The following is a 26,178-nucleotide window of genomic DNA, read 5'->3' on the forward strand; positions in this document are numbered from 1 at the left end:
TTTCATGAATAGGCTTTACATCCACTTTGAGTTGTCTATAGATTAAAATACTTTATTTTGGTGCTACTATATATAATAATAGATTTTTCTCTTATTTTAAACAGGCCAGTTCCTGATCCAAGCCCATAGGAAAGATAAAGATTTATATTTTTATTGTACCATTTTAGTATTGTTTTTTTGTCTACTTGTACTAGAGCTGCTTGATTCTGGCTAAAATGAGAATCACAATTTTTTTTCTTAGACGATAGATCACAATTTTCTCACGATTCTCACAAATCTGTGGCAAGTTATCCTTGCTATCTGGGAAGTTCATCAGTAGTCCCTACAGGGTGCGTTACATAATCTTAACATGAATTCAGTGAAATCCCTGAAATTCAATATCTTGATTTTCTTTTTAAATATTGGGCCATTCCAAGTAGAACCAACTTGTAAGGCATTACTGGGACGTATACAAGACATGGCAATATTTTCTTGTAATAACATCAGCTCATATTGCTTATACTAATATAACATTGTTTTATTATATTATTAGCCACTAGTAAAAGTGTCACAGCTTTGAAAATATAGGTGGGTTACTGTTTTATTTTCTGTGACAAACGGATAAACTATTATCATCAAGCTAAAATCATAGGAAGTCATAACAATGTCAATATTATTAACTACACCCAGTTTAGTATAAAAAGAGCCTAGCAAGTGTCAGAGCATTGAACATTGCTCTGGAGAGTAGACAGCACCTTGGATTCTCTGTATATCATCTCTAAGAGGAGATCCATCATGTCTCACCGCTCCATCCTGGCCTCATCTGGACACAAGCACTTCAGTTCCGTTTCTGTTTGTTTGCCCAAACCTTCCAGGTCACACAGCTTCTTATCACACTCTTCTAAAAATGTTCACCAGACCCAGCATTGTTTCAGCAGCAAGAGTGACCATTCTGTTGGGTCAAAGGGACATAAGATTTCAGTGGGAAGTTTCCATGTAGGAAAAAGTGGACATGGACATGGATCTGGATTTGGTATTGTTGGACATGGTCATGGATTTAAAGGAATGTCTGGTTCTGGAGGGATCACAGCAGTTACTGTAAACCAGGGTCTTCTGGCTCCTCTCAATCTGGAAATTGACTCAAACATCCAAAGAGTTAGAACAGAAGAAAAGAACCAAATTAAGGGCCTGAATAATAAATTTGCCTCCTTCATTGACAAGGTGAGAATTGTCAAATTCATTTATAATGAAAGGAAGAGATACATACAAAGTAAATATGATTAAGTGGCCGACAATATTTATAAGGTAAAAAAGAAAAGCACATCAAGGTGTATGTGTTATGTTGTGTTTGATTAAAGTCCTAAAGTTGTGTCCCTAAATGTGCAATTTATTTAGCATGAACAACCAGTGCAGTTTGATGTTATCATGTATGACTGTCCCCACAATGATCTGCAAATTACTTAACATTATTTCCCAGTATATACTTTACTTAAAATGTCATACACAGGATGTCTATGGAAATATACTGCCCTTAATATAGTGAATATAAATTCAATAGGGCTGATTTAATAAAGGTTTAGAGAACTGTAATACAAAAGTTAACCGCTTGCCAATCAGCCGCCGTCATTATAATGCGGCAGGCTGGCACAACTCCACGAATCGCTGTAGGTGTGCATCGGCCACTGTAAGAGCGATATGGGGGCGTACGCGTGACGCCAGAGCCAATGAGCATGGCTGGCAGTTGTGATTTTCCATGATCTGTGTATGTAAAACAGATACCCATTCTGACAGGGGAGTAGGGAGAGATCTGCTGTTCCTAGTGATCAGGAACAGCAATCTCTCTCCTCCTTTAGTCAGTACACTTCCCCCACAGTTATATACACCTCCCTAGGGAGAACTTAACCCTTGATCGCGCCCTAGTGTTTACCCCATTACCTGCCAATATAACATTTACACAGTAATCAGTGGCTAGTTTTAGCTCTGATCGCTATATAAATGTCACTGGTCCCAAAAAAGTGTCCGATTTGTCTGCCGTAATGTCGCAGCTCCGGTAAAAATTGCAGATCACCACCACTACTAGTAAAAAATAAATAAGTATTTAAAATGCCATAAATCTATCCATTATATTGTAGATGTGATAACTTTTATGCAAACCAATTAATGTAAGCTTATTGCAATTTTTTTATCAAAAATATGTAGAAGAGTACATATTGACCTAAACTGATGAAGACTTTTTTTTTTTGGATATTAATTATAGCAAAAAGTAAAAAATACTGTTATTTTTTTTAAAAATTGTCACTCTTTTTTTTTTATAGCGCAAAAAATAAAAACCACAGAGGTGATCAGTAGGGATGAGCCGAACACCCCCCTGTTCAGTTTGCAGCAGAACATGCGAACAGGCAAAAAATTTGGCAGAGCACACGAGCACCGTTAAAGTCTATGGGACACGAACATGAATAATCAAAAGTGCTCATTTTTAAAGGCTTATATGCAAGTTATTGTCATAAAATGTGTTTGGGGGCCTCCTTCCTGCCCCAGGGGACATGTATCAATGCAATTTTTTTTTTTTTAAACGACAGTTTTTTGGGAGCAGTGATTGTTTTCAATAAAGCAAACGATTTTTTTTTTTTATATTCCTTTAAATATCATGCATGGGGGTGTCTATAGTATGCCTGTAAAGTGGTGCATTTTTCCCATGTTTAGAACAGTACCACAGCAAAATGACATTTCTAAAGGAAAAATTGTCATTTAAAGCTGATTGCGGCGGTAATGAATTGTCGGGTCTCGGCAATATAGATAAAACTCATTGAAAAAAAGAGCATGGGATCCCCCCAGTCCACTACCAGGCCCTTTGGGTCTGGTAGGAATATTAAGGGGAACCCCGAACCTATTTAAAAAAAAAATGGCGTCAGGGTCCCCCTAAAATCCATACCAAAACACAGCTTAGGACAAGTCTTATATTAAAAAAATGTAAAGATAAAAATGTCCCACGATGTCCATTCATCTTCTTCTATCATGCCGCCCAGAGCAAAAAAGAAAAAGAAAATCCGCGTCTGACCTGCCTCCATGGGAGGCTCCCGCTAAATGACGAGTCTTCGCTTGTGACAGCTTTTATATAACTGAGGGCGGGGCCACGCGGCATCAGAGGAGGGTGGGGTCACCCATTTATGTAACCGGTTTGCCCCGCCCCCCTCTGACGCCATGGGGAAGCCAGGGGCAAGTCCCCATGGCATCAGAGGGGGACGGGGTCACCCATTTACATCACCAGGTGGCCCCTCCCTCAGTTATATAAGAGCTGTCACAAGCGAAGACGCATCAGATGGCGCGAGCCTCCCATGGAGGCGGGTTGGACATGGATTTTTTTTCTTTTTCGGTCCGGGCGGCGTGATAGAAGAAGATGAATGGTCATCGTGGGACATTTTTATTTTTTTATTTATTTAATAAAGGACTAGTCCCAAGATTTTTGTTGTTTTTAAAATTTTGACACTTTTTTTGTTAGATGGAAGGGATATTTGTACCCCGTTGCCATTTCACACAGAGGGGAAGCCGGGATCTGGGGGTCCCCTTGTTAAAGGGAGCTTCCAGATTCTGATAAGCCCCCCACCCACAGACCCCCACAACCATCGGGCAAGTGTTGTGGGGATGAAGCCCTTGTCCACAAAGAACCCACCCCATGTTGAGGGCATGTGGCCTGGTGTGGCCTTCAGGAGGGGGGGTGCTCTCTCTTCCCTCCTCTTTTCCTGTGGCCTGTCAGGTTGCGTGCTCAGATAAGGGTCTGGTATGGATTTTGGGGGTCCCCTACGCCATTTTTTTACATTTGGTGCAGGGTTCCCCTAAATGTCCATATCAGACCTGAAGGGCCTGGTATGGATTTTAGGGGACCCCCACACTTTTTTTTTTTTTTTGATTCGGGTTTGCCTTAATATTCATAACAGACACAAAGGGCCTGGTAATGGACTGGGGGGGTCCCATGCTCTTTTTTTCAATGAGTTCTATCTATATTGCCGAGACCCGACAATTCATTACAGCCACGATCAGTTTTAAATGACATTTTTTCCTTTAGAAATTTCATTTTGCTGTGGTACTGCTATATACATGGGAAAAATGCGCCACTTTACAGGTATACTATAAACACCCCCCAGGCACGATATTTAAAGAAATATTTAATTTTTATTGTTTCCTTTTAAGCATTAAAAAATCACTGCTCCAAAACCACGCCTGTTTTTTTTAAAAAAAATTGCATTCATACATGTCCCCTGGGGCAGAACTCAGGTCTGCAAACACTTTTTATGACAATAACTTGCATATAATTGCTTAAAATGAACACTTTTGATTTTTCATGTTAGTGTCCCATAGACTTTAACAGTGTTCCGGCGGCTTTCGAATTTGCCCTGAACATCGCATATTGTTTGGTGTTCGCAGAACATCTGAATAGCCAAAGTTCGGCCCGAAACTTATGCTCGGGCCAAACCGTTCGCCCATCTCTAGTGATCAGATACCACCAAAAGATAGCTCTATTTGTGGGGAAAAAAAAGAACACAAATTTTGTTTCAGTACAACGTTGCACAATTGTCAGTTAAAGCAACACAGTGCCATATCGCAAAAAAATGGCCTGGTCATTAAGGGGGCAAATCCTTCCAGGTCCTTAAGTTGTTAATATTCACCTCAATTATCCAAATATATGAAAAGCACCTGCACATGATTGTATATTTATAAATAACAGGAATTTGCTTTTCACGTTATTGAATAATTGAAGGAAATATCCACACACATTTTTTAGTGAAGATTTTTAACTCCTTTAGTAAATCAGCCTCATTGACTTTAAATGAAAGTATGAAAACATACTCTTCAGCCTCCTAAATGAACCAATTTCCATATGAGTGATATGCAGGTAATTCTAGTGAACTTGTAAAAAAAAGTAAAAACTGCACTAAATAATATCTATAGCTACAAACAAAAATAAGCAGCAATTTTTTGTGCAACACAATCACAAACTAAAAAGTATAAAAATAAATAAAATCGTGCTGATTAAATAAAGTCCATATAAACAACCAAATAGAATCATATGAATGTGAAAATAGAAAGTCCACACTTAATATGATGAAGTGAATGTTTCAATATCAGTGTCCATCATCCATTACCAAAAGCATCCAAGTGAATCCACCACCAGCTTTAGAAACTGCTTACCAGCTCCAGTGGACCCCTTGTCACAGGGGGTCAGAAAAGGCCTATGGTTTATAACCCAGCCGAAGCCTTTCTCCGCGTCTTCAGGTCACTCCACTCACCCAATGATGTTCAATAGATATGGTAGAGGTTGGACCCGGAAAGAAACCAAAGGCTGCACAACAAACAACCCATCCATAGGGACACGAAAGAGGTTGTTTGGTTTTGTGCTGGCTGACACACCAAACTTCAGGCTGTTTTATCCATTCATTGTTGTGAATGAGAACTTTTACAATAAACCCAGAGATGTTTTACTCTATGTGGAGCTTTTGGTTTCTTTCTGGTGTCCAACCTCTACCATATCTATTGAACATCATCAGGAGAGTGGAGTGACCTGGAGACGTGGAGAAAAGCCCCGGCTGAGTTATAAGCCATAGGCCTTTTCTGACCCTCTGTAACAAGGGGTCCACTGAAGCTGGAAAGCTGATTCTATAGCTGGTGGTAGATTTACTTGGATGCTTTTGGTGATGGATGATGGACACTTATATGGAAACTTTCACTTTATCATATTAAGTGTGGACTTTCTATTTTCACATTCATATGATTCTATTTGGTTGTGTATATGGACTTTATTTAATTTTCACAATTTATCTATTTTTTATAATTCAAATGAACTGTTTTATTAATATGAAATATAGATGTGCAAAGCATGTATATTATTGTATATTAACCCATTTCTATATCCATAAGCAATTATTTTTATACTCTCAACACAGGTAAGATTTTTGGAACAACAGAACAAGATGCTGGAGACCAAATGGTCTTTTCTACAAGAGCAGAAGACAGCAAGATGTCAGATTGAACCTCTGTTTGAGGCTTTTATTGGCAACCTCAGGAGACAGCTGGAGAATCTAGAATGTGAGAGAGCGCGTCTGGATGCAGAGAGGAACAGCATGGAGGGCACTGTAGTAGAACTAAGGAGAAGGTACCAATATTATTACACATTAATGCATAAATGTATGGAGTACCCTGCATATAATGGTAAAGCTTTACTTTCTCCATGTTTTGGGTCCAGGCTCAGACTGCCAATATGGAAATTCTAGTATTAGTCCTTAAGTCCTAGTATCTAGTTCTTAAAGCAGAACTAAGCTCACAATTAAACTGCTTCTCAAAATAAAGCTTGTTAGAAAGGTTCTTTATGTTATTAAATCCTTAATCAAAAATCCTTAAATCAAACATGTACAGTGTATGCTACATTTAAGGCATACCTCTGGTGGTAACTGTCACAGTTGCCAGTGTGTTTATGTCAGCTCTCAACAGAACTTGGTGGGTGTAAATAGAGGCAAAGATTGTATTCAGCTACAAACTAATATAAAGGTATACATTTGCTTTGATACTGTATTTAGTTTTTTGGGAACAGGCAGGGCTTTAATTTGGAACAGATTTAAATATATAAAGTGTATATATATATATATATATATATATATATATATATATATATATATATATATATATATATATATATATATATATACACACATAAAAATGTCTTGGGAATTTATTGATAATAAATAGTAAAAAAAAAATGAGAAAATGCATTTTCCTATAATTTTTCCTAACACAACATCTACAGAATTTGAGAACCCCCAGATATTTACCACAAAATATATTAATTCAAGTCTGTTGAGTGCAACTTTCAGGTAAGGTAGCAATATTGTAAAACTCAAAGTGAACATATACAATTTAGGAAATCTTTGTTCTTTTTTAATGCTACAATGCATGCAGGGGAAAAAATAGTTTTCAGAAATAATTTGCGCAATATTACAGTAAGATTAAATCTTGTTGACGTGGGCACAAATGATTACAATAGTGGCTTTTTCATATTTTCCACCATATTATAAGTTAAGATGACGTATTCACTTACATTAGCAATTGATGCAAACATCATCCCAATCATCCAACCAACATTACACTTCCAACATAAATACTAAACAGAAGCATAGGAGTTGATTTACTAAATGCAAATGGACTAGTTGCCCCCAGAGCTTACTAAATGAGGTAAGGCTTCACTATATAAAGGGCACCCAATGATGTGCAAGGAAAAAAAAAGCATTTTTGCTTACACGTGATTAAATGATGGAAGTAAGTAGAGCTTCTGTTCTTTTACTAAACTCCAGAGCAATTTCACTTGCAGAGTAAATCTGCACTTTGCAAAGTACACAGTCTTTTTGCCTTTAGCATATCGCCCAACTTTTGAGGTTGAGAATGAGGGACATTTAGGAGGAGATTGACCTGTAGGAAGCGTAGTGTGCTGTGGCAAAATATGGGTGTGCTTAAATTATGCTGGCTGGGAAGGGATAATCTGGCATCCCCTGTGAGCCTCTACTACTATCCCCTTTAGCTACAGAGGCAGCACCTGTGGGTGTATATATACTGTATCCACAATGCTTTGCTTCACAGTTGCGGCATTAATTATACCCTCTGTTCAACGTCACCTGTTCAAGTGAATGGCACTGTTCTGCAAGTACACCACAACTGTGTGGAATGCACACGGTTGCAGCATGCTAATGTGGGGTTGAAGGGGTTAAAGCGAGTGGTGAAGAGGCAATACAACACCTCTTTATCACCTGCCAAATGCTCTCTGAAAATCAATCCGAATATTTTTTTCTCCATATAGCAGACGCTGGGCAGGCAAGTTTCGGGCTGGCAGTGCGCGGTCATAGTGTGCACCCCAAGCCGGCTTCTTGAAATTATGTGGTTGGTGCTGGCACGCTGATCTGTGCACCAAGACGTGTGTTAGGGGTTACTACACATTACAGCTCACCACTGTGGTTGCTAGAAGTCACTGCTCACTGATTGCTGCTCATTGATTGGTTGCTAGAGGTTATTACACATTACTAGAGGTTACTACACATTACCGCTCAGTGATTGTGTGCTAGAGGTTACTACACATTACCGCTCACCATTCAATTACTAGAGGTTACAACACATTAGTGATTACCATTTGTTTACTAGAGGTTACTGCACATTGCTGCTTACCATTCGGTTGCTAGAGGTTACTGCACACTGATTGCCTGCAACTCAGTGTCCCCCTCTGCAAGTTGTTCAGTCCTGCCGCTGCTTTATTAATCTCCACCACCGATGCTGATAGAAGGCTGCTGAAGAAGAATGCACCTATAGCCCGCTCTGTGTCTCTTTGATCTCTGTGAGTGTTGACCGGAGAAGTTGGGAGGGTGGCATCACAGAGAGCCCACTCTGCCTCACTCCCTATCATATACTCACAGCCTCCCCGGTCCTGACAGAGGGAGAAGCAAGCCCTGTAGAACATACAGCCCACAGCTGTGCCCCTGTCACAGTGTGGCCGCAAGAGAACAAGTGGGGGGTGATCGGCTGCACCCGCTCCAGCGATACCACTGCCTCCAGGGAACCTGTCTACAATTTTCCGGCCCCGCTCTTACCTTACTTACAGGAACAACTTGAAGTCAGGAGTTGGGGGGAGCTGGGAGGGAGAGCGGCTCTGCACAAAGGTACTTTTCTCCACAGTGCGCACCCTCTGCTGTCATCGGTTGCCAGGACGCTGGGGAGGGGGCTGGCTGCAGTGAGGATACTCCCACTGAGTGGAGCCCAGTGTCGGAACTTGATTCGGCACTGGGAACCGGGACTCCAGCCCAGATATGTGGGACCCCGGGACTTACCGCAAATCACGGGAAAATCCAGCAGTATCCGGGACGATGGGAGGTACAGTATGCCTTTAGTAAATCAACCCCATAATGTTTGCGTTCGTTTCTGCAGTGCACCGTGACCCTTATGCTGTTTTGAAAGGGGACAATTGAAATGGGACAATTGAAACGGGAATCAGTAGCGCCTGTGCGCCCCAGCAGGGCTTTCCACCAAAACCCCTCCTGGGGTGCATAGGAGCTACTGATTCCCATTTCAATTGTTCCATTTCAAAATAGCACTGGGACAAATAGTCACTCTACTCACACCATTTTAAATTGGTACTGGTGACTCAAATGGTTTAGAATGTTAAAAACAACTAAACATGGGTTTAAGGCATAACGATTAGTAATACAATAATTACAAACATTGGATAAAAACAGTTAATAATATACAGATTGTTTAGCATGTAAAGGACATCTGTCTTTTTACAGATATGAAGATGAAGTCAACAGAAGAACAGGTGCCGAGAATGAATTTGTTTCTCTAAAGAGGGTAAACATTTTAAAATTATTCACAACTTTCTGTATTGTCTGTTAAAGCAACACTAATAACACAAATGATTCTGTATTTCTAACTTTAGGATGTTGATGCTGCTTTCATGAACAAAGCTGAACTTCAGGCCAAGGCCGACTCCCTGAGCGATGAAATCAGCTTCCTTAGGACCCTGTATGATGCGGTAAAAAATTCTCCTTTTGGGTCATAAGCACATTCATTAATTCATTTATACTGCTGTACTGTAGCTGCTGTACATATTTTCTAAATTTTCAGGAAATCAATCAACTCCAAGCTCAGATTTCCGACACTTCAGTTCTTGTGTCCATGGACAACAGCCGAGACCTAGACATCAATGGTATCATCGCCGATGTCAGAGCTCAATATGAAGAGATTGCTAACAGAAGCAGAGCAGAGGCTGAAGCCATGTACCAATCCAGGGTAAGTGTGTTATAATTGGAGCTACAAGGCAACGGGTGTCATCATGCATAGTAATTCAGAATAGATATAAGCAGCTATGAATAGTTCAATAGTTTGAAGTGATTGAGAGGAAAGCAATTATATGTTCACCACAGCCGATATTCTGCCATGATTTATTTTAAAACAACATATTAATTTAGTGAGGCTAATGTTGCCAGTACAGGTACCCAGTGCTAAAACACCATTAGTGTGCTGTCAACTGGTTAGCTTGAGGCCATCTGTATAATAGATCATAATTTTACATTTTGATTTCAGCCAACCCTTTTCCATATAAATTACATAATATGCTATGTATAGTTCTGCCCAAAGTTAAAATGCATTTAAGAGCACCTCTTCCCTACCAAAAATGCATTATACTGCATTTTATAGCTCCTTCAATGTGGTACCTGCATTTGTTTTCATTTTGGCCTTTTTTCCTTTTTTTTCACTTGGAAATACTACAAAAAACACAATTCTTTCCCCTCACTCTACTGTATCTATGGAGGCGGTCATGGTTTTTGCTATGGCTTCAAATATGTCTTCCTCTCCATCTCTTTACATTACATGTTAGTGGGTGGGATTCATAGTTTACAGAAAGAAGAAAACATTGTTTGAGTCCTCAATTCAACTCACTAGAAGTAACCAAGACACTGCTTTTCTGGCAAGATCAGCTCATATTTTCTTTATTTTCTGAAAATGTTTTTAGCATAAAAAGGAAATTTAATGCAGTCACCACATCAAAGTACTGGTAATCTAAAATATACTATTTTTTATGGGGAGATGGGAGCTAGATATCATTTAAACATATGTGTTAATTATTTTTCTTGCAATATCTTTTACTTATGATAATTACTTTTAAAATAGTAGATTTATATCTTAATATATTAAACATATTCAGTTTCCAATGAGATATGAGCCTTCAAATAAAATAATGCATGGAATAACAAATGGATATAAAACATTTGGTAAATCATAAAGTGGGGGAGTTTGGGACTTTAACCACTTGCTTACTGGGCACTTAAACCCCCCTCAGTCCCAGACCAATTTTCAGCTTTCAGCGCTGATGCACTTTGAATGACAATTGCACGGGCATACAACACTGTACCCAAATGAAATTTTTATCATTTTTTTCCCACAAATAGAGCTTTCTTTTGGTGGTATTTAGTTACAGCTCGGAGTTTTATTTTTTGCTAAACAAACAAAAAAAGATGCAAAAAAAAAAAAAAAAAATCATGTTTTAATAGTTTGTTATAAAATTTTGCAAACGGGTCATTTTTCTCCTTCATTGAAGTGCGCTGATAAGGCGGCACTGATAGGCTGCATTGGTGGGCACTGATGTTCTGCATTGGTGGGCACTGATAGGCTGCATTGGTGGGCACTGATAGGCTGCACTGGTGGGCACTGATAGGCATAGTTAAGGCGGCACTAATAGGCACAGATAAGGCGGCACCGATGGGCACAGATAAGGCGGCACTGATGGGCAAAGATGGGCACAGATAAGATGGCACGGATGGGTGGCACGGATAAGTGGCAAGGATGGGTGGCACGGATGGGCACTGATAGGTACCACAGATAGATGGGACTGATGGGCACTGATAGGTGGCACTGATAGGTGGCTCTGATAGGTGGCACTGCTGGGCACTGATGGGTGGCACTGCTGGGCACTGATGGGCGGCACTGCTGGGCACTGATGGGCGGCACTGGGGTGCAGCACCTTTGAGGCAGATTGGGTGGCACTGTGGGTGGCACTGTGGGTGGCACTGTGGGGTGGCACTGTGGGGTGGCACTGTGGGTGGCACTGTGGGTGGCACTGTGGGCATTATGGGCACAGACGGGGGGCACTTACTTTTACTTTGTTAAACTTCAGGATGGCACTGCGGGAGGCAGGTGGGCACTGGCAGGTGGCATGTGGTGACTTTCATTGCTGGCCGTGATCGGGACTGATGTCCCGATCACGGCCGCCGGTGATCGGCTTTTTTTTTTTCTCCTCGCGCTGTCAGCGCGAGGAGGAATAATAGCCGATTACCGGCTCCGTTCTATCACATGATCAGCTGTCATTGGCTGACAGCTGATCACGTGATAAGGGGTCGGGATCGACCCCTTACACGGATCGGTGATCAGGCGAGTCTCACGGACTCGCCGATCACAGAGCGCGCCGCGCGCGCCCCTCAGGGGGCGCGCAGGCCGCTCGTAACCGGGACGACGTCAATAGACGTAGTCCCGGAAATCTAGGTCCGCGCTAATGCCGTCATTCGGCAATAGCGCGGTACCCAAGTGGTTAAATGAGGCACATTATATTTACCTCCATCCCGAGTACGAATATGTAACCAAAAAGGGGTATGTGGGACTTTAAATGAGGCAAATGACTTGTGGAGGTAGAGTGGTTGGTAAACATTATTTATTTGTAACAAAAATATAAAACAAATAAAAAAAAGTATTTTCATATATCTGCACACGTAATAGATGCATATGTCAACTTGCCAGCACATAAGAGATAGTAGGTAATGATAGAGTATAATACAAGTTATTTCCTATTAACAGGCATTGGTAACTAGACATGTGCATTCGGACGAATTTCGTCTGAATTTCAGGTATTTACGTTATCATTTTAACAAACGATAACGAAAGTGCAGAATCCAAAAAACAAAAGATCCGACATAAACAAATGCTTTATTTTCATTTTCCTTGTGACAACAGTTCGATATAGATAGGAGATTCAACATGACACTGACAATAACAATCTGGGTCTATCAAACCTGTGGTCGAAACTGCCTAACCTTAACTCTTAGTCCAGGATTATTCTACATACAGAGAGAAAAGATTCCACATAGAGAGAAACGATCGCTGCTGGAATTGGGTGGGGGAAGTAAAATAAAAAATAATAATGATGAAGAATGATGATGAATGTTATTGGCTGATTGTAACCAAAGAGGAGGAGCAGTAAAATAGCTAGAACTAAGTACACACGTACAGCCAACTTACTTTCACTTACGATTGCTAGCAGAGAGAAACACACACTGAATCATTTCAGAAGACAGTCAATCTTAGCTGGTCCGTTTGTCAGAGAATCTAAATTATTTAGCAATTATGCATAAGCACAGAAGCAGAACAATAGTGAAGCAAGCTGCAGTTCAACTTAACTTTTTCATAATAATCTGCTGCTATTGTGTTAGTGTTGTGAACTTGATAGTGATACTAGTGTTGCTAGTGTTGTGATAGCTTCAGAGGCTGCCCGTGTTGTGGGCTGGGGGGGATTTATTATTATAGATTCTATATTATAGATTGAGATTCTATATAGATTCTATATACTCTATCTTGTTACCTGTCTGATCAGTGATCACTATCACCAGTCCATTTTCTGTTTGAACTATATACATTCAACATGAACGACAAAGATTCAACAAAGCAGCGTAAAACATACAAACATCAAATCTTTGGCTTATGGTGTCTGTTGAAAGTTCTAAGAAGATTCAACGGAGGAGCTAAACTATACAGAGTCATACAGTTTAGCTCAGGGATGTCCAAACTTTTTTCAAAGAGGGCCAGATTTGATGAACTGAACATGCGCGAGGGCCGACCATTTTGCCTGACATTCTTTGAACCATTAAAATTCGGTCTACTTCCGGTTCCGGCGCCGCATGAGCTAGCTGCGTCTCAGCTTAGCTCCCGCCACAGAGCCTCCCAAATCGGCCTATAAAGCCACCGCCAGCGGACACAGAACCCTAATTCGGACCAGTGCGTCCCCCACTCGATCCCCGTCAACATGGATCGTTTTGTAGAAAAAACGGGGGCCCGGTCGTACGCGGCCACGGCGGCGCCACCCGAACGGCCGCAAATCGAGCCCCCGGCTTCGGCCTACTCCGCTCCGGCGTCGCAGGCCTCGGCTCCAGATCTCTCAGATGCTGCCATGGAGGTAAGCGGGCCCACCTCTCACACATCCCCTGCCTTCACCGGACCCCCCCAATCTCGGGGACAAGCCACAGGGACCCCGCACATTACACATGGGGATGCTAATTCGGCGTCCCCTGGTGAGGACTGCCATACCAACCGCATAGCTCAGGCGGTGGCGGCCTTGCTGTCCCCTATGATCACTGCCTCGGTGGAAAAAGCCATCCAGGCTGGTATGAAGCAAATCAAGGCCCAGCTCACAGAACATAGTACCAGGCTCAATGAACTTGAGCACCGAGTTTCTGAGGTGGAAGATGATTTATATCAGTCTCAGGCCACAGAGCGGTCCCAGGAAAAAACAGTACAATATATCATACAGAAATTAGATGATTTGGAGAACAGATCCAGACGATCCAATCTACGATTTGTCGGTGTCCCCGAGGCTCTCCCCACGGCTGAATTGAACGACTTCTGCTCCAAACGTGTGCCAGAGGCCATGGGACTTTCAGGCTCTTTCATAGTGGAAAGGGCGCACCGCATGGGCGCCTTCAACGCTGACCGCAAAAATCCTCGCCCCATCATTGCCAAGTACCTTAATTATGCGGATAAAGCCGTTATTCTTCAAGCATTCCGGCAATCTCCATCCTTACTTATTGATGGTGTCAAAATTCTTATTTTTGCGGACTACTCTATTGAAGTGTCAAAGAAACGCAAAGCTTTTCAACCGATCTGCTCGGAACTGTTTAAAATGCAGATTAAATTCTCCCTGGCATTCCCCGCAGTGCTCCGTCTCAAGTCCCCTAAGGGGGAACAACTCTCCTTCCAGGACCCTTCAGAAGCAGAAACATTTCTGCGTTCTCTCCGCTCAGACGCGCTGCCAGTCAGACCCTCCAAACCGGCCTCATCACTCTGTGCTCTGGATCAGAGGAGCCCCAGGAAGGACTCACCAAAGCGCTTTAGAGCATCTGCCCCGGATCACCGACACTGCAATATTCCACGTTGAAGTCTCTCCTGCTCCCCAATGCTGACCTATCTTTTTTTTTTTTTATTCTTCCTCCGCCCGGGTCATAAGGCCTGTTATTCTCCAGTTCCGGGAGATGGTTTCCTACCGACCATGGAGGACTCAGACGCTGGGCACTGCAGGCCCCCTGTCTCTCTGCCCCACCTTCATGTTTCTTCTCCGAGCTCACTAGGACCACTCAGGTTATGTTTATTAACGCATTTTGTATTGTTTTATACTATGCTCGTTCATGTTTCTTTTTTTATGTATAGTTCTGCTAAGCCATACATTACTGTGGTTACTACAACGTAACAGTTCTGGCATGACTCCACTGTGTATTCCTTCCCCACCGCTACTTCTCGGCCGCCACGCTGCGAATTTCGTCCCTGAATTACTTGCTTACTGAGCATCTTCGAGACGAACCGCTGGCACTCCATTTTCTTCCTGGGGCTCTGTTTGAGGAGCGTCCCTCCCTACACAGTGAACTCATGCGGAAAAAAGTGAAGTGTGTGTTTTTGTTTATTCGTTTGGTTATTCATTTATTACCACTGTTTTACCCTTTCAAGCCCCCCAAACCCCCCTCCCCCCGCTCCCCTTCCTTGCTTACCGGGGTTCTCCCCCTCATCCGTTTAGGACCCATGCACGAGGCTTACCTCTTCTGATCCTTATTTTCTACAACCCAGGCCATCTAATCTCTCCTGCACCTTTCAGCCAGATTGCCAGCCTACCACACCCCCAACCAATGCCTATCTTAGAGTAGTCTCTTGGAATGTCAAGGGCCTTCGCTCTCCTCATAAGAGGGTGAAGATCCTACGGCATCTTAAACGTCTCAAGGCAGATATTGCCCTTCTACAGGAAACCCACTTACTTGCATCCGACTTCCCGCGCATGCAAAAAATGTGGGTGGGCTCAGTCCATAGAGCTCAATCTTTGGGCCGGAAGGCTGGTGTCCTGCTTTTAATAAACAAAAACCTCCCATGCACTATCCTATCCACCGTCTCAGACGATAAAGGCCGTTTTTTTACCGCAACGGTACGGATAGGTACTAAAGAGTTGTTCATCACCAATATATACGCTCCTAACAACCCCACTACACAATTTTATAAGGAACTCTCTACATGGCTACTTGACTTCACCCACCTGCCTCACTTGGTAGGTGGTGACTTCAATGACGTCATGCATCCCTCGTTAGACAGATCCTCTCCAAGACCACTGATATCGGGCGCGGCTGTTTCAAATCCCACCCTATTCTCGTCCACCATGGACTCACTACACATGACGGACCTATGGCGTCTTTCGCACCCCGTTGACAAGGAATTCACATTTTACTCTAACCCTCATAGATCTCTAGCGAGACTTGATCATTTCTTTGGGTCAGACGATATCATAAACTTCATTTCTGACACCGAGATACACGACATTGCGATTTCGGACCATGCCCCTGTGGTAGTCACCCTAGATAGACTGGATCTCCCTCCTCACCCTAACCTTTGGCGCTTCCCCGCTTTCCTAACCAATAACTCAGATTTCCGCACATATCTAGACAAGGCCTGGGCAGAATACACGTCTGCGAATGCCACCCATTCCGCTAATCCTAACCTTTTCTGGGATGCCGGAAAAGCGTATCTTAGGGGGCGCATTATCAGCTATGCCACATCATTTAAACGCCACGCTCTCCAACACTACAAATTGGCCAGTGCCAGACTTCATTCTGCCCAACGGCAGCTGTCCTCCGCCAGTTCCCCTAAACACCACGACGAATGGGTCTCTGCCAAGTCCAATTTTGACAACTGGGCGGACACCCTTGAGCGCACGAAAAAGGCTCACCTAGTTGCCACCCTCCACAGGTACGGTAATAAGGCTGGAAAACTTCTTTCCAGATTATGTAAAGGTAGTCATCGCCCTACACACATCACCGCCTTATCTGACCACACGGGCCGTACACTCTCTTCCCCACAAGCCATCAATGAGGCAATGTTAAAGTATTACACTAATCTGTACGCTCCGGACCCCATCGTACAACAGAAGGCTCGACAATTCTTAGACACCTTGTCCCTCCCCTCTATCTCTCCGGATCAATTGGAGACACTTAATGCCCCCCTCACTCTCCCTGAGATAGAAAACACCATCCGCCATCTCAACTCACACAAGGCCCCCGGCCCCGACGGCTTTACTAGCGATTTTTATAAAAACCACATCAACATGGTGGCTCCCACTCTCCTCTCCGTCTATTCCGCTATCTGGGCGGGAGGTCCATACCTCCCCTCGGGGAACCAAGCTATCATTAAACTGCTTTCCAAAAAAGGAAAGGATCCATTACAGCCCGGATCCTACAGACCCATTTCCCTCCTAAATTTAGACATAAAAATCCTCTCAAAGATTATTGCCACGCGTTTAGCTGATATCGTACCTCACCTAATTCACTCGGCCCAATCGGGTTTTACCAAAGGGCGAACAGCCACTTTAAATATCCGCAAAGTTTTACTAGCTCTTGAAGCAGCCAAACAAAACCCCAAGGGTTCCTATGCCATTATCACGTTAGATGCAGAGAAAGCCTTTGATAATGTTAGTTTCGATTGGCTCTCTCTAACCCTCTCCAAATTAGGTTTCACAGGCCCCTTCTCCCACCTCATAAACTCTATGTACGCCTCCCCTTCCGCCAATCTGGTGGCGGCTGGCCTCCTCTCACCCAGCTTCACGTTGCACAAAGGCACCAGACAGGGCTGCCCTCTATCCCCTTTACTTTTTAACATAGCCCTTGAACCTCTATCTAGACACCTGACCTATACTGCTCCACTCCACGGCATTGACATAGGGGGCAAGGAGCTCCGCACATCTCTGTTCGCAGATGATGTACTTATCTTCACATCTAATCCAGCAGCTGACATTCCCACTATTAAAAGTGTCTTTGACGAATTTAGGCTTTGCTCAGGGCTCCGCATTAACTACTCTAAAAGTGAGATTCTTCCTATTGGCTCCCACTCCACCCCATCCTGGGCCGCTGGCTCCTTATTTTCGGTTGCCCCTTCTTTCATCACATATCTAGGCATTAAGATTGGGAAGCTACCTTCCTCGTTGTACCAGTTGAATTATCCTCCTCTGCTATCTAAGATCTCCCAAGAATTGACCAACTGGATGGATCTGCCCCTTTCGCTCCTGGGAAGGTGCCACCTTGTGAAAATGGTCAGCTTTGCCAAACTCTTATACCCTATGCAAACTCTACCACTATTGCTTAAACATAAAGATGTTACTTTTTTGGATTCTGCTATCTCAAAAATTTTATGGCGCTGCAAAAGACCACGTATTGCCTACAGAAAACTGCACCTTCCCAGGGGCAAAGGGGGTATCAGTTTACCCAATGTTAGATTGTACAATTTAGCCTGTTTACTCAGAACTAGCCTAGATTGGATCACCCACTCGTCCAGGTACTCCAACTTTGATCTCGAAACTGCTATGGCCCACCCTTACTCCTTGACTGCCCTGCTGCATTGCCGCTGGAAATCCGTTCCCCTCCCTCACCAACACAACCTTGTTCTCAGAGACACAGCGATAGCCTGGAGGGAATCCAGGAAACTGGCCAATCTCCCACCCTTCATTTCTACACACCTGCCTATTCAAAGACACCCTTGCTTTTCTCCAGGCCTCCACTGCAAGGCTTTTTCGTCTTGGTCTGAACGGGGTCTATCCCTTTTCTCCTCATTGTGCGACCCGGCTACTGGCAGACCTCTTCCTTTCCACTCAGTGATGAAATCGTTCTCCATACCCGCCTCGCACTTTCTGCACTACCAACAGTGTGTCAGTTTTATCACTCAAAGTTGCAAAAAAGAGCTCCTTCATTTCCAACCCAGTTTCATGGATCACCTGCTACGGGACAAGTGTTTTAGGATCTCAGATATCTACAAACCCCTTCTGGAACGCTCAACGCCTCCGGCCTCCAGCACCTCCATTGCAAACTGGTCTTTGGCCTTCCCAGACCCCGACATTGTCTGCAAGATTATGCTGGGTCTCAACAGAGTTCTGAGACTTACGCCCAACGAAATTTGGAGGGAGACACAGCTTAAGATTGCTCATAGGGCCTACATCCCGTTTTTGTCTCCCAAAGCAAAACAAGATGGGGCATCCTGCCCTCACTGTAAAGACCCAAAGCCATCCCTCTCTCATCGCTTCTGGTCTTGTCAGACAATATCTACATTCTGGGACCAAGTCATTGCATTTATTTTCGATATCACTCTACTGAAATTACCCAAGGAACCTCTGCTTCTAATCTTCGGATACTGGGACCCATTGCTGCTGCCACGGTCCACTCTACCGGGTGCTGGACCTATTTTAGGGCCCCATTCCCAGCATGCTACAGTCGAATGGATCTTGTTATGTCTACTTCTGGCCCATCGCCTTATACTTCGTTTTTGTCTTTCGCCTCCCGGCACCTCGGCCTCCCAACTTCTCCAGGACCTGCTATCTCTTATGCATAAGGAGAGGCTTCTGGCTGACTTCTCTCATGCCTCCCAAAAAGCTGCCTTTTTCGCCAAATGGCGTCTTTTTATCAAAGCATCCATGTCATCACTTGATCAACATGCATTGGACCAACTGTCTTTTATTTACAATGACTTGCTCCACTCCTAACATATCTCCAGGATCTACTTAAATGCCTAGGCTGTTATGGTCCTTGTCTGCTCCTCAGGTTTCACCATTGTGATCACTGCATATGAACCCTTCCTTACGATATTATCCTTGTTCCTAGCCTGCCTGCTCTTCCCCCCCCATACCCTCCCCCTCCCCCCCCCCCTTCCCGTGTCCTTGTCTACCCTCCCCTCCCCTCCACCCCCTCCTATCCCTCCTACTTATCTGGATCTATATAATGTATTCTAGGCTTTTGCTCCGCTAGGGAGCCGGTATTAATACCTGCTTTACTTAGGGTTCAAAACAGTCCCCGATTCATCCGGTTGGTCCCCACTGTTTTAAGCTATTACTGTTCGCTGAACTCTTTGGCGTACCACGGTTTCCCTCTGCCCCATGGCATGCCCTGGATATTTACATATTTTCTCCTTATCGCTGTTTGTGCCTTTTTGTATGCCTTTGTATGTCCTTATTTCTTTTTCTTTGAATAAAATTTTATAAAAAAAAAAAAAAATTCGGTCTAAGCGTGTCCATCCGAGCACTAATACACGGCCCAACAAGAATTCTCTTGCCTTTGTGGCTGTGTGTGGTGAAGAGATGAACTCAAGTGTATTATTTGGATACACCATATTTATTGACGTATAACACGCACCTTCACTTTAAGAGGGAAGCTTCAGGAAAAAAAAAACTTTAAATTTTAAATAAAGAACTGTGAAGCAAAACAAGGGTCAGTGTCTATCCTGCAGACCCACAATTGCTAGGAATGCAGCGCTCACCATTGCTAGGAATGCAGCGCCCACCATTGCCAGGGATGCACCCACCATTGCCAGGGAATTCACCCACCATTGCCAGGGAATTCACCCACCATTGCCGGGAATTCACCCACCATTGCCGGGAATTCACCCACCATTGCCGGGAATTCACTCACCATTGCCGGGAATTCACTCACCATTGCCAGGAATGCACCCACCATTGCCAGGGATTCACCCGCCAATGCCAGGAATTCACTCACCATTGCCGGGAATGCTGCCACCATTGCCGGGAATGCTGCCACCATTGCCGGGAATGCTGCCACCATTGCCGGGAATGCAGCCACCATTGCCAGGAATGCAGCCACCATTGCCAGGAATGCAGCCACCATTGCCAGGAATTTCACCCACCATTGCCAGGAATTTCACCCACCATTGCCAGGAATTTCACCCACCATTGCCAGGAATGCAGCCACCATTGCTAGGAATTCACTCACCATTGCTAGGAATGCAGCGCCCACCATTGCCAGGGATGCACATACTATTGCCAGGGAATTCACCCACCATTGCCAGGGAATTTACCCACCATTTCCAGGGAATTCACTCACCATTGCCGGGAATGCTGCCACCATTGCCGGGAATGCTGCCACCATTGCCGGGAATGCTGCCACCATTGCCGGGAATGCCACCACCATTGCCGGGAATGCAACCACCATTGCCAGGGAATGCAACCACCATTGCCAGGGAATTCACTCACCATTGCCGGGAATGCAGCCACCATTGCCGGGAATGCAGCCACCATTGCCAGGAATGCAGCCACCATTGCCAGGAATGCAGCCACCATTGCCAGGGATTCACCCACCATTGCCGGGAATGCAGCCACCATTGCTGGGAATGCAGTCACCATTGCCGGGAATGCAACCACCATTGCCGGGAATGCAGCCACCATTGCCGGGAATGCACCCGCCATTGACAGGAATTCACTCACCATTGCTGGGAATGCAGCCACCACCATTGCCAGGAATGCACTCACCATTGCCGGGAATGCTGCCACCATTGCCAGGAATGCAGCCACCATTGCCAGGAATGCAGCCACCATTGCCAGGTATTTCACCCACCATTGCCAGGAATTTCACCCACCATTGCCAGGAATGCTGCCACCATTGCCGGGAATGCAGCCACCATTGCCGGGAATGCAGCCACCAGTGCCGGGAATGCAGCCACCATTGCCAGGAATGCAGCCACCATTGCCAGGAATGCAGCCACCATTGGCAGGTATTTCACCCACCATTGCCGGGAATGCAGCCACCATTGCCAGGGATTCACCCGCCATTGCTAGGAATTCACTCACCATTTCTGGGAATGCAGCCACCATTGCCAGGAATGCAGCCACCATTGCCGGGAATGCAGCCACCATTGCCAGGGATTCACCCGCCATTGCTAGGAATTCACTCACCATTGCTGGGAATGCAGCCACCATTGCCAGGAATGCACTCACCATTGCCGGGAATGCTGCCACCATTGCCAGGAATGCAGCCACCATTGCCAGGTATTTCACCCACCATTGCCAGGAATTTCACCCACCATTGCCAGGAATGCTGCCACCATTGCCGGGAATGCAGCCACCATTGCCGGGAATGCAGCCACCATTGCCGGGAATGCTGCCACCATTGCCGGGAATGCAGCCACCATTGCCGGGAATGCTGCCACCATTGCCAGGAATGCAGCCACCATTGCCAGGAATGCAGCCACCATTGCCAGGTATTTCACCCACCATTGCCGGGAATGCAGCCACCATTGCCAGGGATTCACCCGCCATTGCTAGGAATTCACTCACCATTGCTGGGAATGCAGGCACCATTGCCAGGAATGCACCCACCATTGCCAGAAATTCACTCACCATTGCCGGGAATGCAGCCACCATTGCCAGGAATTTCACCCACCATTGCCAGGAATTTCACCCACCATTGCCAGGAATGCAGCCACCATTGCTAGGAATTCACTCACCATTGCCAGGAATGCAGCTAACATTACCATCAGTGCAGCCATGGAGGGCAGGACGAGCGCCAAAGACATCTTACAGGAGAATCTCCTGTTTACACAACGGCCTCTTTAAGAGAAAGTCCCGCCTCCTTTGATGGACAGTACAGTCATCCAATGGCAGAGACAGGACTTCCTATTACAGCTGCCCTGTAAACAGGAAATTCTCCTCCTGTGTGCACAGCACTCGTCCCGTCTCCTCCCTCCGAGGCAGCCGGACTATATATCTTTTGTGGCCCCGGCGCCGGGAGATCGCCGGGGGCCACAAAAGATATATGTGTTTAAACAACCAGGCGGGCCGTTCAAAACCAGACCGCGGGCCACGATTGGCCCGCGGGCCGGACTTTGGACATGCCTGGTTTAGCTGCTCCTTCGAATCTTCTTTGAACATTCGACAGACACCATAAGCCTTCAATGACAGATTCGACCTTAATTAATTTGGATTTTCGGACGAATGCAATTTTTAACGAAAAATGAAATAAATAAAAATGAATTTTGGGGGTAACTAAATAAATGTATTTTTCAGATGAAAACGAAATTCTGAAACAAAATATTTCAGTGTGCACATGTCTATTGGTAACCCATATGCAACAGAGCTGCTATAAGATAGATGCACATACACAAATGGTTGTCTGTTCCAGAGCTGAGGCAAGGGGCCACATCCCAGCCAGGAAAATACCTACATGGCATGCTTGACTGACACAACACATTCCACATGTGTGGGAAGGATTGCAAGTATGGTGTTCCAGAAAAAAATATATGTAACAAAATGTGAAAAACATATGTGAGAAAAATATAACAGGTGGAAAAATGTGAAAAGTGAAAAAACATAAGTGTAAGTGAAAAATCTATCTATCTATCTATCTATCTATCTATCTATCTATCTATCTATCTATCTATCTATCTATCTATGTATATATATATATATATATATATATATATATATATAATGATATGTGTATATTCTAATAAATATTATGTGTATATAAATATACATACACAATGGTACATGGGTGTATAAAATGTGTCAAAAAAGGGAAGAAAAAAGGTCTGAAAAAAGAAAAAGAAAAAATTGTGCATACCTTACATGTATGTGTATCCAGTGAATGGGCTGTGTGTGTTGCCTCCCTGGTGTCAAACACATAGGTAAGGCAATCAATCTCACCTGCTAAAGTAATCCAGGTATGGGGCGGGCCCCCGACCAACGTCATGCACAACATCGAGTGAAATCCACCACTGGCGCAAGCACCAAAGTGGAGCCCCGCCAACCCCATCTCCGGTGTGAGATAGACCAAGGATGTCCCTGTATTGCGGCGTCAAAGGACGTTTTTGGCATGTGTATGTGCAGATATATGAAAATACTTTTTTTTATCTGTTTTATATTATTGTTACAAGTAAATAATGTTTACCAACCACTCTACCTCCACAAGTCAATTGCCTCATTTAAAGTCACACATCCCACATTAAAACATTTGGTTTCCACAAATATTCTGAATTTTCAATTTTTTTTATTATCTACAGTTTGAAGACCTGCGAATGGCAGCTGGAAGAAATGGAAACGATCTGCAGAACAGTCAAAATGAGATTGCAGATCTCAATCGAACAATTCAGAAGCTTAAAGGTGAAATTGAATGTGCCAAATCCCAGGTATAAATCCAGAGTCTTTTTTATTATTTTATGGCCAACTTTACAATATTGTTAGCACCTCTGATTTAGGGTTTTTAACAGTTTCATTGCACTTGTTTAGATGAATGTTTAATGTTTAATGTTATGTTTTTCCAGATTTAGACTTACCAGAAATGTTTTTTACTTCCCATTTTTACATTGAATATATATAAAAAAAAATCTTTGTAATATATAAATTAATTGATAATTTTTTTTAGATAAATATAACATTTTCAGCACTTGTTTCATTGAGATCCTTTTTGCTCATGTATATTTTGTCAAGCTTATTGAACTCAAATAAAACAAAGCAGGTGATACTCAATTAACCAGATTAAAAAAAGATTACATGTTATTTCATAATTTCTAGCGTGCTGCACTTGAAGCTGCCATCAGGGAAGCTGAGGAAAGTGGTGAAGCTGCTGTCAGGGATGCCAAGCAAAAATTGTCTGAATTGGAGGCTGCCCTACAGAATGCCAAACAGGACATGGCTCGCCAACTAAGAGAATATCAGGAACTGATGAATGTTAAACTGGCTCTGGATATTGAGATTGCCACTTATAAGAAAATGCTGGAAGGAGAAGAGCACAGGTATATATTTCACATGTCAGACAAGGAACGTGCTAACTGGAAGATAAAACAAAGATATTACTTCATCAGTCTTCTGCTGCTCTTTTAATATCCATTGCCAGGCTTGGGGTAGGGATGTGGCCTAGCTGTGTTATTTAGCTGCATCAGAGAAAAGTCAGGTCACCAGGATGACTGTGTTGTGTGGCAGAACCAGAGTGTAAATTTCAGGATGGACATCAAGAGTATTATTAGGCTAGGGGTCTGCAATAGTTGTAGATTCCTACAGACATAAATATTTTTACTAATCTGTCACAATTGGGCAGCAATATTCAAATGGACAGGTACTTTATGTAAGGGTCAGAACCAAGGAATCTGAATTTTCTTTATATGTAAGAAATACATTTTTGTTCTCAACCCAGATAGCAAATATAACTTGCCACAAATTTGTGGCAGCGTTGATTTGTAAGTCTGTTAACTTGCTGCACATTTTTCGTTGGCAAGTTGTACACTTGCAGAGCAAGTCTCTAGCAAGAGCAAAGTTGCAGTGGTGAGTCTATAGCAAGAACTCTGCAAGTCTACAGCATGAAAATTCAGCCACGGTGACCCCTGTGGTGGGATGACTATTGCACAATGTAACTGAACCAGTACTTGCAGCAGACTTGCAGAATGTTTGCAAAGAAAGTTGATCTGGAGTCATACCATGCGGACTTGCTGCAATTGTGCAACAAACTTGTAACGCTTGATAAGTCTAGCAATAGCTAAGCAAGTCATTTTCAAACTTGCAGCACAATCACTTGTTATCTGGGTTTTCTGCCTGATAACCTGTTCATTTGTTATTTACCAGTTAATGTTCATAAAACTTACAAAATGGAATTCATGATAAAATTCTGTTCATTTTTCTCTTTTTCAGGATAGGTGCAGAGGGACATGTAAACATTTGTAAGTAAAACAATGTGTTCCATATATAATAAAAACCTATGTGTAAATTCATATACAGTATTAACGTAAATTATATGCCTCCCACATTTAGTGTGGAAATATTTTGAATATAGTTTACTTACATAATGAATAATTTATAATTTCTATTACCGTAGTTATTCTTACCACAGATACTATACTCTAAACTATTATGTGTTAATGTTTTTGGGGTTATTAATACTGTGCACACATCATGATGTGCAATTTCTAATTTCAGGCAAATACAATCCAAACTAACTACACCTATCTTTATATTCTAAAATATAGAGCAAAGAAGACTAAGGAGGGTGGGTTAATTTATCTTTGATTAAAGTATACTTGCCCTTGAAGAAAATTTTAGTAGACTTGCTGGATTCATAATAGCGCACTGTCTTCTGAACTACTTTGACTGAACATGTATTTACATATTGCCTGGAATGGCAAAGCTTATCATATTGACATAACGTATCCATTTGTTACAGCTGTCCTGCACTCCAGCACTGGAGGAAAACACCATTCATCAGGAAAGTCCCATGAAGCTAGTGGCCACCATCACCAACACCAGCACCACCAACACCACCATCATCATAAGGGAGGGTTCAGCTCCAGAAACCATGTCCCCATAAGCAAGCATCACTCCAGCCATGGACATCACTGCTAAAGTGAAGACCTATATACAGAGATGTGATGAAGATGCTCAATCGATGCATGGCATAAAAGCCTACATAGAAATGTAGAAATCTCCTTTTCATATTATGTCTATATATGAATTAGGGGTGCTGGCTTGCTTATTAGTGTAGTCTAAATATAATGTTTGTTGTATATATTTGTTACATTGTATGCTTTAAAATGCTTCAATAAACAGTTATCAATGTTCTGACA

General features: G+C 43.3%; 1 protein-coding gene across 1 annotated transcript; it reads left to right on the forward strand.

Moving 5' to 3' along the window:
• The first annotated feature begins 721 nt into the window (after positions 1-721).
• Positions 722-26,178, forward strand: LOC143983831 (keratin, type II cytoskeletal cochleal-like). Its single transcript, XM_077483929.1, has 9 exons — positions 722-1,200; positions 5,919-6,127; positions 9,294-9,354; positions 9,443-9,538; positions 9,631-9,795; positions 23,629-23,754; positions 24,140-24,360; positions 25,250-25,278; positions 25,779-26,178. Exons 1-9 carry the CDS (start codon positions 775-777, stop codon positions 25,955-25,957), a joined length of 1,512 nt encoding a protein of 503 aa, XP_077340055.1. The 5' UTR covers positions 722-774; the 3' UTR covers positions 25,958-26,178.

Source organism: Lithobates pipiens, unplaced genomic scaffold (assembly GCF_037356315.1).
Source record: "Lithobates pipiens isolate NorthernLeopardFrog02 unplaced genomic scaffold, aLitPip1_a1.2 Scaffold_16, whole genome shotgun sequence".
Taxonomy (NCBI): domain Eukaryota; kingdom Metazoa; phylum Chordata; class Amphibia; order Anura; family Ranidae; genus Lithobates; species Lithobates pipiens.